Source organism: Hippoglossus hippoglossus, chromosome 23 (genome assembly GCF_009819705.1).
Source record: "Hippoglossus hippoglossus isolate fHipHip1 chromosome 23, fHipHip1.pri, whole genome shotgun sequence".
NCBI classification, from domain to species: domain Eukaryota; kingdom Metazoa; phylum Chordata; class Actinopteri; order Pleuronectiformes; family Pleuronectidae; genus Hippoglossus; species Hippoglossus hippoglossus.
Genome location: NC_047173.1, coordinates 15,220,707 through 15,237,586, shown reverse-complemented (window position 1 = coordinate 15,237,586; position 16,880 = coordinate 15,220,707). Strand labels below are relative to the sequence as shown.

At 43.2% G+C, this 16,880-nt stretch overlaps 1 protein-coding gene across 7 annotated transcripts in view; it reads left to right on the top strand.

The window, feature by feature from the left end:
• LOC117757121 (liprin-beta-1-like) overlaps positions 1 to 16,880 on the top strand; it is a 62,476-nt gene that overhangs the window by 42,736 nt on the left and 2,860 nt on the right. For 4 of the 7 annotated variants that reach the window (XM_034577909.1, XM_034577906.1, XM_034577908.1 and 1 more), the window contains exons 2-18: positions 4,526 to 4,608; positions 6,230 to 6,435; positions 7,574 to 7,654; positions 8,235 to 8,348; positions 8,469 to 8,579; positions 9,815 to 9,907; positions 11,538 to 11,637; positions 12,614 to 12,675; positions 12,758 to 12,824; positions 13,503 to 13,621; positions 13,857 to 13,927; positions 14,764 to 14,791; positions 15,109 to 15,262; positions 15,390 to 15,422; positions 16,079 to 16,214; positions 16,301 to 16,423; positions 16,702 to 16,852. In XM_034577909.1, the coding sequence (XP_034433800.1) occupies positions 4,542 to 4,608; positions 6,230 to 6,435; positions 7,574 to 7,654; positions 8,235 to 8,348; positions 8,469 to 8,579; positions 9,815 to 9,907; positions 11,538 to 11,637; positions 12,614 to 12,675; positions 12,758 to 12,824; positions 13,503 to 13,621; positions 13,857 to 13,927; positions 14,764 to 14,791; positions 15,109 to 15,262; positions 15,390 to 15,422; positions 16,079 to 16,214; positions 16,301 to 16,423; positions 16,702 to 16,852 (1,716 nt within the window). In that variant the 5' untranslated portion in view covers positions 4,526 to 4,541. Of the gene's footprint in view, positions 1 to 1,150; positions 1,161 to 4,525; positions 4,609 to 6,229; positions 6,436 to 7,573; positions 7,655 to 8,234; positions 8,349 to 8,468; positions 8,580 to 9,814; positions 9,908 to 11,537; positions 11,638 to 12,613; positions 12,676 to 12,757; positions 12,825 to 13,502; positions 13,622 to 13,856; positions 13,928 to 14,763; positions 14,792 to 15,108; positions 15,263 to 15,389; positions 15,423 to 16,078; positions 16,215 to 16,300; positions 16,424 to 16,701; positions 16,853 to 16,880 lie in introns of all 7 variants that reach the window. The other 3 variants (XM_034577907.1, XM_034577913.1, XM_034577911.1) reach the window with 2 other exon arrangements.

Sequence of the window (16,880 nt, the reverse complement as noted above, 5' to 3'; positions counted from 1 at the left end):
CAGAGGAGACGGTAGCAGGCAGCAGTTTAAATCTGCTTCTGCTCCAGAGTCGGCTTCTTTCTTTCTTTTTTATCAGTCTCAGGCTTGTGCAGCTTTTTGTTTTGGGTTGAAACCTCTGCGGCACCGAGTCGTTCAGGAAAAACCTCGTCCCCGAGGCGCTGGCCGACCTGCTGGCCGCCCTCCACCCCTCAATATGTCTGCTGGTGGGGTCCGGGCTTCCAGGCACAGAAAGTGAAAACAAAAGGATTTTTATTTCCCTCTCCGGTAATATAACCATATTTGTATCCTCCGCCACACTTTACACAGCTAATGGTCCACAGCGCGGGGGAATCCGTGCTGGTGGATATTTGCTTGCACAGCTATATTTAATGTTACAGTGGGAAAATGAGAATAATAAAACACTTGGTAAATAAATGTAATCTCCTGGCTGTAATCATCTTATTTCCTCAGGCTGCAGGCGTGTGTTTGTGCCAAACTTATCCTGCTGTAATATCGCTTTTTAGATTTTTGTTTTCCACTATATTTGACATTTGAGCACTTTTTCCATCTCGTGCACCTTTTTCTTTCCTTGACATTTACATTCCTGACATTCTTGGCACAGAACTTCCCTGGCTGCTGTGTTTTGAGTGAAGGGAGGTGTCACTGGAAAGTCGTGAGCTATACTGGGATGTTTGCACACTTCTGAAATTAGATTAAAACGGTTTTGTTTTTGCAGGAACATTATTAAAGATCAGGGTTGAGCTGTAAGTTCCTCCCTAACTTGAGGAAGGTTGAATCGGGCTTTTAGAGTTGGACGTTTGGAGCTGTTAGTGGGGTCGGTGCTGGGATCACTGGGAAGTGGCAGTTTCGGACTAAAAGAGGAAGATATTTTTTGGCATGAATGTGCCAGGAAACGCTTCCTGACAGCAGAGTGAAGGTCTTCCTGAGTTTGGTTGATGCCTCCGTTTCAAGGCCTGTTTATGTTTTCAGCTCATTTGTGTAAAACTCATTTAACTCTGCAGTATTTTTTTACTTCTGATGCCTTTTTGAACATGACTAAGATTTCATGCTTTTATGCGTGAATCTTTATAACAAAAGCAGAAAGGGCTGTTTTTCTTGGCTTCCTCTCGCTCCTTTCCATCATCCTCCACCCCCCCCCCCCCCCCCCCCCCCCCCCCCCCGCGCGCTCCAGTGTGATTTTCTGACTATGATGTAGTCGGAGCCACGTGGAAAAATCTGCAATAACTAGGGATCAGTGTGGCAGAGCTGCCATGTGAGTCTGTGAAAGACAAAGACTTGTTTGTGCAATGTCTCGATGCCGCTGCTGCTGCTGCAGTGAGGAAATAAAGCAGCAGTTTAAAGCCTGAGCTGTTGTTTCTGTCAAACAGTCCGACCTCACAGCAGCCCAGACTAAAGGTCCACTCCACCATCTCTCATGGGGATGTGTAAACAAGGGCCGGGTGTTTGACTGGAGGCTGGATTTCACGTGGCACCGACTTCCAAAGGTCTCTGACTGGATTCATGTCCATTTTAACTCCTGCTTCTGAAACTGTGTGAGGTGACATGATGTGTCAGTTAAATCGATCATCTACCATTTAGATTCACTACTTGCTTCTAGGCTTCACTGACTGCCATCATCACTCTTTATAATACTACTGATAGTTGATAAAGTTTCACTGATCTAACTTCAAATCAGATCAAAATACGAGGCACTGTTGTGTTTGAGCAGTTTTTTTTAATATTAACTTTTTGGGCAGTTTTTGTAATTCCCTCCAAATCCAATAAAGGTCGACTGATATCTCTGCAACTTGGAAAGCTCAGATTTCCAAATGAAAACACAGATGTGCTGTTGGCTTGGCCGGATGCAGTAATGAGATCGGACTTTTAATATCGGGCCCCATTGGCAAACTGTACATCGATCAAATGCCACTGGAGGCCGGTGGTTTAAGAGAAGAAGCAGCACAACAAACATCTCAAGATGCTGTGTTGTGTAATGAATACTATGAGAATTTAATTTAAAACCTGTCAACAGCTGTATTTAAAGCCTCTTACAGATTACTGGAGGTTGCTCGGCGTCGTTCACATCAGAAGTTACTCGCTGTAACTCTAAACGCTTATTACTCCTACTAATTGTGTGACTGTGCCTCTCGGCTGCTGAATGCTCCTGCTGTTACTACTTTGGGTTCATCTGAGATACACATCTGCATCACAGCTGAAGCACGACTGTCTGAGGCAGCAGCAGAGTGTCTGTGTCCCTCCCCCTCTGTATCTTTTCCATACCATGTCCTCACCATCTGGTTAAAGTTAAAACAAACTCACATCATTAGAATAAATCAAGTTTGACTCTCGAACAGATTCATCTAAAATGTGTAAATATTACTGCAGTCAGATATTTAATATTTAGACCATTGATGCCTTTTATTTAAGTTAGTTTGAGCGTTGTCCTGTGGGCGACTCTTTGTTGTTTTCACGTTTGTTGCCTGGTTGTCAGTGTTGACAATTAGAGAAATAGCCTCGTGTGTGTGTGTGTGTGTGTGTGTGTGTGTGTGTGTGTGTGTGTGTGTGTGTGTGTGTGTGTGTGTGTGTGTGTGTGTGTGTGTGTGTGTGTGTGTGTGTGTGTGTGTGTGTGTGTGTGTGTGTGTGTGTGTGTGTGTGTGTGTGTGTGTGTGTGGTGGGGGGGATCACAGAGGTCGATGGAGATGTTGGTACCAGGCGTTAGTGTTTTGTTTTTGGGAGAACTAACCTGCTCAGGAATGTGCGTGGCGCTCACTCAATCAATCATGATTACTTCACTCTTCATCACGTGGACGGAGAGCTGGACCCTCGTCTGTGGGCTCCTCTCCTCAGGTTTTAAGTGTTTCATGTGATAAGATGTGCAAAATGTGTCTGTCTCTTAACTTAACCTGCAGAGACCCTGTATGCAGGATGGCTGAATGGAGCATATGATGGCTCACACTGGTTTTCCTCTCTTCCTGCCATTTGTTGTTGTGAGCATTCACACTGAGATAGAAAACATTTGAATTCACAACAAACATTTTGGAGAAGCTGTACTTTTCTCTCTCCGGGTGAAAGCAGCTGAGCAAATACAGCTTCCACCCTGTTGAGGGTGACTGATGCTTTTCCATCATTCTCCGGAAATACCTGTGGAGGAAAACGAATCAGTAGTAAGATGTCGCATCTGTGGCTTTCTTCCGCCCTGGAACCCCCCCCCCCCCCCCCCCCCCCCCCATGGGAACTGTAAAATATAGTTGGAAAGCGAGTTGTTTTATTTTGATATTTTCTTGAGCGTGGTCTTTGGCTTTAAATGTCTCGTGTGCACGTGCATGACCAGTATTCAGTTCACGATCTATTCGGATATGTTGATGGAGCTTTGCAGGAGCGTGCATGTAGTTTGGAAAATAAACTTGCTCCTGATTCTGTGGAATTAAGGCGACGGAGAACTTAAAGGCCCCATTGTCTTAACTGCAGACCCCACCCCCCCCACCATTGGTTTAATTACCCTCGTCATGCCCGTTTCTTACCCTGCTAGGTGTGACACTGTGACCCCGGAGAGGGAGGAAATTAAGTCTGCAGACCCTGCCCACCCCCCCAGTCTCCTACCATGGGACGTCTGAACAAGCACAGCCTCTGTTTTTATGTTGTTAGTTCTGGGTTTTAGCTGCTGTATCCACACAAACTCCACACTGTCTTCAACCTCAGCAAATCAGATTCCATTTGAGGTGATAAGTGCTCGTTGCAAAGTGAAGTAGAGACACGTGACGGGTGTTTGAAGCGGTCATGGGGAAACTGTCCAACTTTGTTGTGGAAGTTTGAGATGCCAAACATGCCAATGCTACGAGCGCCTGAGACCCCTGGGAGAATGGTGTCATTATTCCAGACGGGGGCTCTGCCCACAAGCAACCCATGATTGCTCCGCCGCCGGAAGTGAGGCCTGCTGGGTAAAAAAAGCCCCGGGGATCACTTTTGTTTTTTGTCTCTCAAGCAGCCGGGTTATTGTGACACAAAGTGCAGGGTTAATTTGATGCAGCAGCCAGGGGAGAGGGAAGAATGTGAGCTAGTATCACAACATGATTAGCGATAACCCTGTTAAACTTTTTTCCCATGGAAATGTGAAAAACATAGAAGCAGGCTTTGTAGTTTGAAAGTGATGCTTGCGTAGGAGCAAGTTAATACTGTGAACAATAAAGAATAAGAGGGAATAGAGTGACAACTGTTTTCAGTATTGACTGATGTCTTCACATTTACAACCCAGGAGTCCAAAAATATTCAGTTTACAGTCACACAAGACAAAGAAGAAACTTTTTTTTGTTTTCTGTTTTTGTGTAGTTTCCATAAATAAGGTTAGTTTACTAGTTTAATTTGCAAAAAGCTCGTCAGCAGAGAAAACCATTTCCCTGCTGTTGCAGACGTCCATTAGTTTGCTACTGTAAATTTTGGGAAACTCTCTGTTCTTTGATATATTGTCTTTGGCAGATTGTTTGAGTCTTCTTTCTCTTTTTCCCTCTCATCTCCTTCTTTTAAAAACCTGCCTCTTTCTCTTCTGCAGATTCATTGAAGCGAAGATGATGATGTCCGACGCCAGTGACATGTTGGCAGCTGCCCTGGAGCAGATGGATGGGATCATAGCAGGTAACCGCACTGCACACTGTACACTTTAAGACCTGGCCACAGCACTTGAGGTGGTGGGCATGGTATATACTGTGGGGTCCGGCCACATCTGGAAGTCATTTCATTGCAAGCTGGAAATTCTGCTTCCAGTGGACGGCAACAAAATGTGCCCTTCTCTCCCTCCTGAAGTTTAATGCAATCCTCCTGAATATACATAAGTAGTACAAAATGGTGCTGCTGGATCCCTCGTCACTGGCTCTTTCTGTCCCAACCACGAGGAAAGAAAGTTTCCATTGTCCCAGCAGTGACGGAAACTAATGATTATTCAAGCTCTGAGAGTTTGGAAGACGAACTCCTGCTCTGGAACTTTTGGCCACCCGCTGTATACTTGTGCTGCAGCAGATGAGCAGAGCAGGCTCCAGCGTCAGAGTCCCCTACTTTTCCGCCGATGTGTGTAATTATAGCGCTGACCTTTCCAATAGGAGCACGGCGGCTGATCACATGATGCAGAGTCCCCACTGTTTCCACAGAAACCACAGCCATCATCGAGCCCCAGTCCCTCGCTACTGTGTGCAGTACCGTGGTTGTTTGGATATTAATTCACTTAGCTCCCTCTTTGTTACCACTGGACATCTTCATCACGGCTGAGGTTCCAGTCACATGATAGATGGTGCGAAGTGGTCCCAAGCACACGATGGGAACATTGTGCTCTCGAGTTCAGTCAACACGTTGCTGCTGCTGCTGCTGCTTGTTCCAAGAATATCAGAAAATGTGTTTTCAGCACATACAGGAGAAAATGTAATTGTCATTATTCAATTATACTGTCATATGATGCCTTATTTGATCATGTGCTCGCCCATTATGTCTGTGGAGAGAACCAACAAGTGCCTAAATATAGTTGTTGTGCTGTTATTTTCCTTAAACTTGGTCGTGTTGGAGTAAAATTACAGATAAACTCAGCTCAGTGTCTTCAGAGTGAAACATTCAGAGCTATTTGGAAAACAAAATGTTCACTCAGTCCAAAATGCTTCTTAAATGAAAATATTAAAAGGATTTAATATCAGGTTTTAGTGTTTACATTGTTTTATTGGCTCAAATTTCATTCATGACACACAGGAGATGCCATTCAAGACCTACGATTTGCACAATGATGGCTGATGTTAATTATTTTGCATTTCTGTGTGAACAAGCAGAGATGTTCACATGCAAACACTTCAGTGTGTGTCTGTACCCATGTATATTTACTGTGGGAATCAGGCTTCTGCTTGTGCATTCAACGATTTCTAAATCAAACCCACATGCATCAGTTGTGAGTTTTCAGTTGTTATGTTTCGGACCCTTTTGTTAAACGACATCCACACAACTTGGAGTTCAGAAGAAAGAAGTAAACATACATTTGCACAAATGGTCAAATTTACAGCTTCGACTTGTCCCCGTTTTCTCCACCACAACCACAGATCAACCAGCTTCGGTCATAAATTCTTCTCGTTAGTCATCGTCTGCCATTTTGTCTGTGAGAACCCAACACATTAGATTTTCATTATGACTTTCATACCACACTAATGAGAGACTGTGATTCCACAACCTCACTGTTTTTATGATATTGTGAAATAGTCACTTTCTTCCATCCGCGCTTCCCAAGGCTCCAAGGCGATGGATTACTCCAACGGGCTCTTCGACTGCCAGTCGCCCACCTCACCTTTCATGGGGGGCCTCCGGGTGCTGCACCTCCTTGAGGACCTGCGGGCGGCACTGGAGCTCATGGACAACGAGGAGAGGGACAACCTGCGCTGTCAGATCCCCGATTCCACCGCAGAGGGGTTGGCAGAGTGGCTGCACGGAGGGATGGTAATAATAAAGGCCTTTTTAGCTTTCGTTGTTTTTTGGGAGTGGGTGGCTGCAGGAAAAGTGATACAGCAAAAAATACTGTCAAAGAAAAAGTCCTGAATTTGTTTTTTTTGTCTTTTTCAAAACAAAACCAATAAGATTGTAGTTACAGTACTGATTGATATGTATTTGTAAGAGTAGAAGTACGGTTCAAATCTGTCCTTGCATACAGATCAATGTGTATTCAAGAAGTTTAAATATATACGCCTCCTATATGCATTTTTACCTTTGTACCCAACATCTGGATAGTGTGAATCTCAAACCGCCTCCTCCGCTTGTTTGAGTCTTCGGGTTTCATTCCACCTCCACTGTCTCCTGGAGGCTTTTACTCTCCAGGCCGGATACTAATCAGACCCGGCCAAGACACACAAACTGAGGCAATGATTTAAAAAATGGTTTCTCTGATTCCTCTTGTCATTCACCACAGAGGGCGAACATCATCATGAATCATAACAGTCAAAGTTGATTTAACAAAAAAAAAGGAGAAACTCACTTTTATATCTGTCTCTGCAGCTCAGCAGGATAATGAGCTGTAAGTTTGCACAGTGCAGTTTTTAGACGTCACCTGGTTTGAGTTATTCTCTGATCTGCTTTGCATCTCTTGATCGTGTTCCACTGCCCATACAGTGACTCTGTTTATTGTGCGAGTGCTGTTATGACGTGCCGCGTGAGTGATGAGACTTTCTATAGGCGTCCGGCTGAAAATACTTTCCATCTTCTTAAACTCGAGGCTCTTTGTTTTTCTTCCCTCACGCACTCTCGTCTCTCCATGTGTGATATTCGAGCGTGCAGTTTGCTTTTGATTCAATTTTTCAAATAACTTCCATGTGAGAACAGTGACTGACCCTCGCATGCTTTTCTGGAAAAGTCCAATCTGTTGTTTTTTCCTTCCAGGGGGAAACCCTGTGAGTTCACTGTCACAAAGGTTAGAGGATGTAGTTGTACAATATTCTACGAGATCTATGTGGCTCAAGGGTGAAGGATATTTAGTTTTGGCCTCTTTAGCCAGATTCGTATTTCAACATGACAGCTGGAGGCCTCCACTCTGCTTTTCTATCATGAACTCTCTCAAATCAACTTGTGCTATTTCTGATTTCAGGCCAACGGACTCGGCGCAGACGCACTGAACCAAGATCGTCTGTCGCGACTGGAGAGTGACAAAGAGTGTCTTATTCTCCAGGTAAACAAGTTTGTGTGATGAGGTCTGTCAAAGGGGCCGAGTCTTGTTTTTGTCTCATCGTTTCAAAGAAATACTCAACAGATTTTAAGAAATATGAACAAATGATTCGTGTTTTAATGCTGACGTCAACCCACAGCGACACCATGTGACCCTTTTATAAAGAACTTAACATAGTTTCCTAATAACATTCAAACCTGCTGCATAGATTCAAACCATCTGAATTCCATTTAAATGTAAAGTTTGTTCAGTATTAACCAAATTAGCACCTTTTTTAATATTCTTGGCAGCAGTGAAAAAGTTTCCATAAAGTACTGCAACTATTAAACATCATTTTTGTGCCATTGCATCTATTTTGGGTCATGACAGTGACTCATTGTGGAAATCACACTGTGGAAATCATTAATGTCCTTGAAAGCTTGATTCCAACCAAATTAATACTTAATAAAATGATGTATTCATAAGTAAATAATGTTAGAATTAGATTATTGAGACTTTAATAGGCATAATATACAGAAATCTCTCATGTGGAAGAAGTAGAATATAAAAAGCTGATAATAAAAGATGTCTCCTCACTGTGCAGGTCAGCGTTCTGACAGACCAGGTGGAGGTGCAGGGCGAAAAGATTCGAGACCTTGACTCTTGTCTCGACCATCACCGGGAGAAACTCAATGCTACTGAGGAGCTTCTTCAACTGGTAATGCTTCTACTAGGTCAATATTTCAAATGTGAAATCTAGATGAATGGAAATCAACAGGCAGTTTTCTCGACCTTCTGTAAAACTGCCATATCCTAAAGTTTCCCTCTGGCTCTACAGGAGCTGCTGAACCGATCGGCGCTGGAGACCCAGAAGCTGGAGCTGATGACCGAGGTGTCAAGTCTGAAGCTGAAGCTGACGACTGTGGAGCGAGACCACAGGGACCATGAGGTAGACTGTCGCCTGTGAAATAGAGCAGAGATGGAGCGATGTTCTCAGTTTGCACCTGCACCACGTTCCATGTCTGAATCCTGGCGGCCGCCCAGTTATTGTTTTTGAGTCACAAAGGTTCGTCTCACTCGGCTGGACGACCCGGAGCTGTCATGTGGTGCAGGGTGAACTTCTTCAACGTTTACAAAAGAGGCTTAAACTCCTCGTGTGCTCCGGCAGCTGCTTCCTGCCCGAACCCCCCACCCCCCCACCCATCCATACCTCCCACCCTGTCCTCCCCCCTCTCTAAAAGGCTGTGGGACTAACAGTTTCCATACATTCTGTCCACCAGCAGGAACATATACATTTGGAGAATATTATGTGGACTTTCCAGGCAGTAAAAAGCTTTAGGGGATTTTTTTTTTCTCTGCGACTGTTCATAATTATTGTAGTTTCCATTGAGCCTCCATTATAGAAAGTTTACGTTAATCCCATCTAAGCAATGCCGACCCGTTGTGATCGCTGTATTTATTTAAACATTAGAGCCTAATTGACAAAATGGAAAACTCACTACTTCTTCAAAGCAGAACAAGCTGCTGGAGTCAGTGCAGCTTACTATACGAAATCCTGTTCACGCCATATACATGTGTGTGTGTCCAGATGTGATCATTATTACATCCATATACACTCAATTATTTGTGTTTATCGAAAGATATATGGACAACAGACACATACCTTTGTTCTTCCTGAACAGAAATGACGAACGTGTTTATTTGCATATCGAGCAAGGAGAGTGCGATCGGATCACAAGTGGTCACAGGAGACACATTAGAGTGTGAAAGGAGGAATGAATGTCTCAGGACAGATGTTAACACCAGGTCTGAACAGGGCCTTTGACATAATCCTATAAATTAATGTGGGGAAAACAATGTGGCTTTAAAATCCTCAAGTGTTTAATGGGGTGAAAGTAGGATCTTAATATCTGTACTGATTGTTCTCCCACGCTGTAACTGACCACGACGCTTCTTATTTAGATTCTTCTCCATGAGCTTCTCAGATTCTCTCCAGTGGGACGTCCGTCTGAAAATAAAGTTTGGTGCCTTTGGCAGGAATTCTCACCCCCCCCCCCCCCCCCCCCCCCCGTTCTTAAAAAGTTTTATTATCAGACATCTCCCCCGCGCAGTCTCCACAAACCTCCCCGGTGCAGGTTACTCTCCAAGTCCACTGGGTGATGTGAATTCTTTCCTCTTCCTCAGGGCTTGTACCAGGAAGTAACGGACCTGCGGTTCAGGGTGACTGACATGGAGAACGAGAGACTGCAGTGTGAGAAGAAACTCAAAGTTACCAAAGTGAGTGTTTGTAGTTCACAGGTCAGAATCGATTTTTCTCCTTTTTTAAAAATGCTTCATTACTTATTGAAAACCTTGTGATTTCTTTCCCTCCAATCGTGACTTTGTTTCTCTGCTCATTCCTCCCTGTTTCCATCCTCCCCCTTCTCTCTCTCTCTCTCTCTCTCTCTCTCTCTCTCTCTCTCTCTCTCTCTCTCTCTCTCTCTCTCTCTCTCTCTCTCTCTCTCTTTTGTAAATTTAACATCTTCCCGCAACATGCTAACCTGTCAAGCGTCCAAAGTGGAACACTGAGCGGTTCACTGGAGCCGAGGTGAACAAGGTTTAATCTCCTGCTTGTCCTCTTCCTGTCTCTGGCCCTTAAGATCCTCTAAACCTTCCTCCACTGCTGCACTCTGCTTTCCTGACTCTCACCACACACTTGCTGTAAGTGCTTCCACCTGTAGTGGCTCCAGATTTGTACCAGGCTCAAATTTACAATCACAATGTGTTCCTCCACTTGTGAAGGGGAAACTGGTACATCTCCGTGATTCCAAATTAATCTTTTAACCTTCTGTTTGCAGGGACAGTTTGTGTCTGTCCTGTTTTCCAGTGTGTCCACTGTTCTGCATGCCGAACATGTTCTAGATTAGAAGACTAGAATCTAGATTACAGATGTAGTGAACAGCGTGAGCCTGCACTGAATCTCACCATCACCGTCAGCGCCTGTCGTTGACACCACTCTGGAGTTGTCGAGCACCCAAGATGGAGAACTTTGAAAATACTGCCGACCCAGTTTCAGATGGAAAAACTCCAGAGCTGTGTTGTATGAGTGGAAAGAAGCTGAGACGTTTAGAAATGGATGACACAGGCACCTGCTTTGGGTGAAGGCGAAAACACTCGCTGTCACTAACAGAACCAGATCGTCTTAGAAATCAATCATCTTCCACTTTTTACTATTTCTCTTCTCGTTCGTAGTTTTTTCTGTAACTAGGCGACAAATTGCAGAGAAGACAAACTGCTTCCTGTTTACATTTACACACAAATGGTCACGTGATATGCATTTTCAGGTGTGTTAGTATTTAACAACCAGAAATGTATGTGTGTGTGTATATATCTCACAATTCCCCCCCCTTAGTGTATAAACAGAGAACAAAGAGTTAAAATACATCACTGACCTACGGACTAATTCCTACTAATGTCAGGTCAAAGGTCATTTCACTGATTATACACATAACATGTCCTTCACTGCTCACAAGACGTTCTGCGAAACGTCTCTGAAGGAACTCTGGGTTTGAAACGAGTTCAGTGAGTCTACTGACAGACAGAATGACAGACTGACTGACAGACTCCAGCTCTGTCGGCACAGTGATGCTTTGAGCTACGTGCTAACATGCTCACAGTGACGGGGCGGACATGCTGATGTTTAGGAGGTTTAATACTTACCAGGTTCATCAGCTTAGTTTAGAGTGTTAGCATTCGATTATGTGCCAATCAGCACGAAACACAAAGTGCAGCTAAGGATGATGGGAATGGAAGAAATAAAAGCCTAGTTAAAACCGAAAAACCCAGACTAAATTTATTCTGTCCGTCTGTCAGAGTCTGATTCACAAAGTGACGAGAGAGCAATGATTTATTCTGTCGTCTGTCGCAGGACGAGCTGCAGCTTCTACAGAAGCAGCTGGACGAGCGAGAGCTGGAGCTGCGGAGGCTGAGGGACGAGGGCCGGCTGAAGGTGGAGGGAGGAGACGGAGGTGGGAGTTGTTTTTATTATCAATTGTCTGGAAGTTTCTTAAACTGTTTCATGCAGCTCAACTCTAATATCATACAAGGGGTTATGAAGATTAGAGAAATAGACATTTCACATTCCTAAAAACACCCCCCCCCCCTCCAGCAGCTTTCCTGAAGCAACAACGGTTTCTTACGTTCATCCCGAGTCCTCAGTTAATTATTTATTTTACTATCTAACATCTCACAGACGCTCCAAACTCATTTTTTGTTTTACCTAAATCCTTGTCAGTGTTCTTGTGCGGAGGCTCCATACCAAACACATGACTGTTGTACTTCCACCCTCTGCTGTCTTTATCTTATCTTCTCTGACGGGGGAGGAGGAATTCCATTTATTCAAAGCAGAGACTCGTATTCTGGTCTACGTGTAAACACTGGACAGTTTAACCTGACGTCCTTCAGACGCACACAGCATCAAACAAACGTCCTGATTTAATAATCTAACTGCAACCACATATTATGATTTTTGAAATAACTTAAACTCTGAACAAGACTCAGTTAGAAACTCTGTGTTTAGCTCTTGACCACTTGTATTTGGGTACAGAAACGAGCTTATCACCTTATACAGAAAAGTCTATATACACATCCAGCAGATTGAGCAATATTATCCAAGACCAAGATTTGGAAAATAATCTCTTTTCTAGCCGGCGATTAGAAAACTGAGACAGAACAAAAGTAATAAAAGCAGAAAAACAAACCTGATATAAGAAGCTGAATAAATTATGAATAATATTAATTGGTGCAGCTTTTAAAGAAGATAAAATCAGAACTTAAAGTTTAAAAAAAGATGAACTTCGTTTGGGTTGAACTACCGAGTGTTGGATGTTTTTAATTGTGCAGCATTTCTCATTAAAACCCACAGAAGGTGACCGACGCACTGAGGTCGACACGCTGAGCGTCAGAGGCTTCATTATTTCTGTTTGTTTATTATCTTGTGTCCAGATACAGAAATGTTGAAGGTGAGGAGGGTGTTGGAGACGCTGACGTCCGCCAACGACCAGAAGGTAAAGTGTCACGTGATGTTGTCATGAGCAGCTGATTTGATCAAAACAGACTTTACTGTAATTCCATCATGTTTATCCTCAGGAGAGACGGATTAAAGAGCTGGAGGAGTCGCTAACTAAGTGCAAGGAAGTGCAGGAGCTCGATAAAGGTGCGTTTAAATGTGACTCATCATCTAAACACATACTAATTTAACATGTGCATTTATGTCATTACATCAGTATTCAACTCCTCTGTTGCAACTTCACTTTGTGTTGAGATCAAGTCGCCAAAACATCTTTATTCTTGAGATCTCTGCCTGTAAACAGAAAATTCTTTCTCAATTATTTAATCGAGTACAAAACTCTCAAATATTTTGTGATTCCAGCTTCTTCATTGTGATAATTTGCAGCTTTTCTCTTTTTATATTTTCTTGTAAATTAATAATTTGACCATTTAACCGTTTATTTGGACAAAGCAAGACATTTGAAGAAGTAACCTTGAGCTCTGGGAAACTGACGCCTCTCTTCAGAGTTTTGCAGCATTTTAGACGAATGACTTCACTCATTACTTTAAAAAGTATATTGCAGATTATCAATAATAGAATATACTTTATGGTTCACTAGTTATTTTGGTACCAACTCACCCCTAACTAATATCAAGAATAAAACCCTTGAGAAAGAACATTTTGTTTCTGAGAAGATCATGTTTTCATATCCTGCTCATCTCCAGTAAACCATCTTTGAGTATAATAAAATAAAGAAGATTAATGGCGAGACTCAAACAGTTTGTCTAAGTCTCCCCCACATCCCAGCTGACCGTCCTCTCTGTCCTCTCTGTCCTCCCTCAGAGAAGTCGAAGGAAGACGACTATGACGATATCCCAGATGATCCCTCGGTTCCTGTGTCCATGGAGGTGGAGCAGGTCACGCTGGCGTTGGAGGGGGAGGCAGGAAGGAGCTTTGGCGAGGTAAACACAACCTCTGTCAAAACAATTCACACAGGATGAACCCCAGACTCTCCACTTCCTTTCAGAAAAAACAAAACAAAACAACTCAATCCCAACCTCCCACTCTGAAAATTGTTTCTCTGTGGAATCCAGAGCTTCTGTTCAGGTTTTTTTATTTGTTGGGCTAAATGTTTTGCTCCCTGGAATACAAATGTTAAATTAACCCTATCTTTTTTCTGTCTGCCTCTCGTCTCAGTCGGTTCCGTGTATCGCTGTGTTGTCTGAGATGAACGAGCTGGACAGAGAACGACAGTTACAGACGCAAAGGTAAAACTCACCTGATTTCATATCTAATCATTTTTCACTACATGTTGCTTTATTTAGAATAGAATACAAATTGACAGACTTTCTAAAAGTTCACAGTCGGCCTTGAAGAAACAAAACTTTTCATTTTAGATTTTTATTATTTTGTAAATCAAAAACTAAAAAAAGTTACTCTAGTCAGTGAAACAGATTTTTGTTCACATTCCCTGAAGATCAATTTCAAGTTTTAATAAAATGTTTCAGACCAAATGAAAAGCATCAGCTTGAACTTTATTTATTTGTTCTGCATTACACAATGTAAATTTCTCACCAGTAGAGAAGTCGATCTGTTTAACCTCCATATTAGTCAACAGTTTCACATTTAAGATTAAATCATTGAAAATCAAACTAGAGATCTTCACCTAAAGAATCCTCACAACAAGGTTTGCTAATATATTTTATGTCGTCTCTTGATACTTGGAGCATTTAACGTAATGTTCATTCTCCAGTGATCAGCTTAAAGATTTCACACGGTTCTTACACAAGGTCTCATCGAGCAGGTTCAGTGAAGAAAACCTGCAATGTGGGTGAAAGTGGAACAGCTGATGATCAGTGTAATGTATTTTATTTTGAAGCAGTTACTTGCTCATTTGTAATCTTAATTTTATTTGTATTTTTGGGGAAAACCATGAACTTGTATTTATTTGGAGCACAGTTGAAAATATTAGTTTCTTTCTTTCATTTGGTCAAATATCACGTCAGCGGTGTGACTGTGTGAAACCTGACTGTACTTCTAGTGTGGTCGATAGTTCAAGACTCTTGAGTCACGTGTTCTTGACTCAATCTTCTTGTTGTTTCAGCTCGACCGTGACCAGCAGCAGTGACCAGGTAAGACTCTGTCACACGTTGAGTCTCCAGTCAGACATCCGCCTGATTAAATCACGTCTTCACCCAAAGCTCAAACATTCAGACGTGTCTTCTCTTGACCTTTTTGAATGTTGAGTGTAAACGATCCATGTGATTCCTGCTGGTTTCAGAGAATTCACATGAACCATCACGTCCTGCACTTAGTCCTGCGCTGACACCTAGTGGTTGAATGGAGCAACTCAACTTTTACCCTCCTCTCTTTTCCTGCTTGGATTTAAAAGGGAAATCTTGTATCTTTTGGCTTCATCTTATCTTCCGTCCTGTATTTTTCCTCCTAGACGATAAACCGAGCAGCAGCTGGTTCCCTCCCCCCCAGCAAATCAAACACCAGCAGTGAACAGGCGTTTGGTTCCAAGAAGAGTCGCTCCTCTTTTGGTCGAGGATTCCTGAAGCTGCGAGGAGGGAAGCAGGCGGCCAGCACCTCCAACCTCGGTGAGCTGAAACAAACCTGTGCCTGTTTTTAATCCTCTTGTATTATCGTCACATTTGTTTTTTTGTCATTTCAAAGTGTTTCATTGCTGATTCTGATGTTTCTTCCATGCCTCTGTAAATTGTGAAGATCGCACCCGGAGCTCCAGTGCACCTGTGTTAGGTACAGTAGAGCAGAGTGGCCTTGTGGGCCTGCAGTATGGCTGCTCTGGATGATACAGCTGGATGCACCTGAAGGACCGACTGACACTGAAATATGATCAGAAAAATGTCTGATGAGAGATGGACGTTCACATTGGAAGCTGCTATTTAGAGCTGACTGTAAAATTGAGTTGGCGGTCACATGAATTTTCCAATTTCCCCAAACTGGAACTCATCTCTCCCACTATTCCAACACCACGTTATCACATTATCACTTTCTGTTCATGAACTCAGTGTCACTCTACGATGGACAAACCAATGTTTCCCAACCTTTTTTCTTTTCTTGTGATGCCTCATCGCGTTTTGCAATGAGCCTCAAGAGATGAAATTATCCCTCCATGAAAAGTTGGGAATCCTTGTTTCTCTAGTTTCTTCTTGTCTGAAATCATCCAGTTGTCCCTGATCCACGACGTCATAAACCATCTGCAATGAAGCCGCTGTGATCGTACGTGTCCGTGAAGTCGTGAACCGTCCGTACTGGTTGTGTTGTGGTGACTAACTGGTTCTCTGCATGGCTGACCTCAGCTGTGATGTAGTAAACCCTCTGTTCTGAGTGGTGGTGGGATGTCACAACTTGTATCATATACATGAATAATGTCCATGTTGTTATTTCTCCAGCTGAGACGGAACGTAAAGGCACAGATCACCTGGACTTGGCCGGCGTTCCTCCACAGAAATCCCACAATGCACCTCCCCTGGCGTCCTCACCAGAAACCAAAAAGAAGTCGAAAGGCTTCATGAAATTCTTTGGCAGGTAACACTGGAGTGTTTTCAGTAACGTCGGAGGATTCTCTTCATATTCATCATGTTTATACTGTGATGTTGATTTCACTCCTGCAGGCTGAAGAGGAGTCACTCCACCTCCTTCAACCTCGACGACGCAGCGGAGATGGAGTTCAGGAGGGGAGGAGTCAGAGCCACAGCCGGACCCCGACTCGGGTGGTCGCGAGAAGCTAAACACAAGTAAGAGTCGACATAATTCACATCGGGCGTCTTTTCAAAACACTTGACAGGTGAGAACAAGAGTTAAGAGTTTATAGAAACAACGGGATTCTGGGAAATGTTGTAATTTCATTGATGTTGCCATCTGGAACAAGATTATTAGATTATATACTATTTTATTTTTTTAAATATAAAGACAGAAATATATTATCTGCTGGTCGTCATCAGGTAAAGTTTACTTTTCTCTAAGTGACTGTAATCCCTCATTTCCTCTCGTCGATGTTCTCTCTTCGTCTCAGTGCTGTCGATGTTCCTTTCTCCCGCTGGAGCAAAGAGGAAGTTTACGAGTGGCTGCACGAACAAGGCCTCGGGTTATACGCTGCTCAGGGTCAGAACTGGATCAAATCAGGGCAAACGCTGCTGCAGGCGTCGCAGCACGACGTGGAGAAGGTAGGGAGAAACATCCTAATCAGGCTGA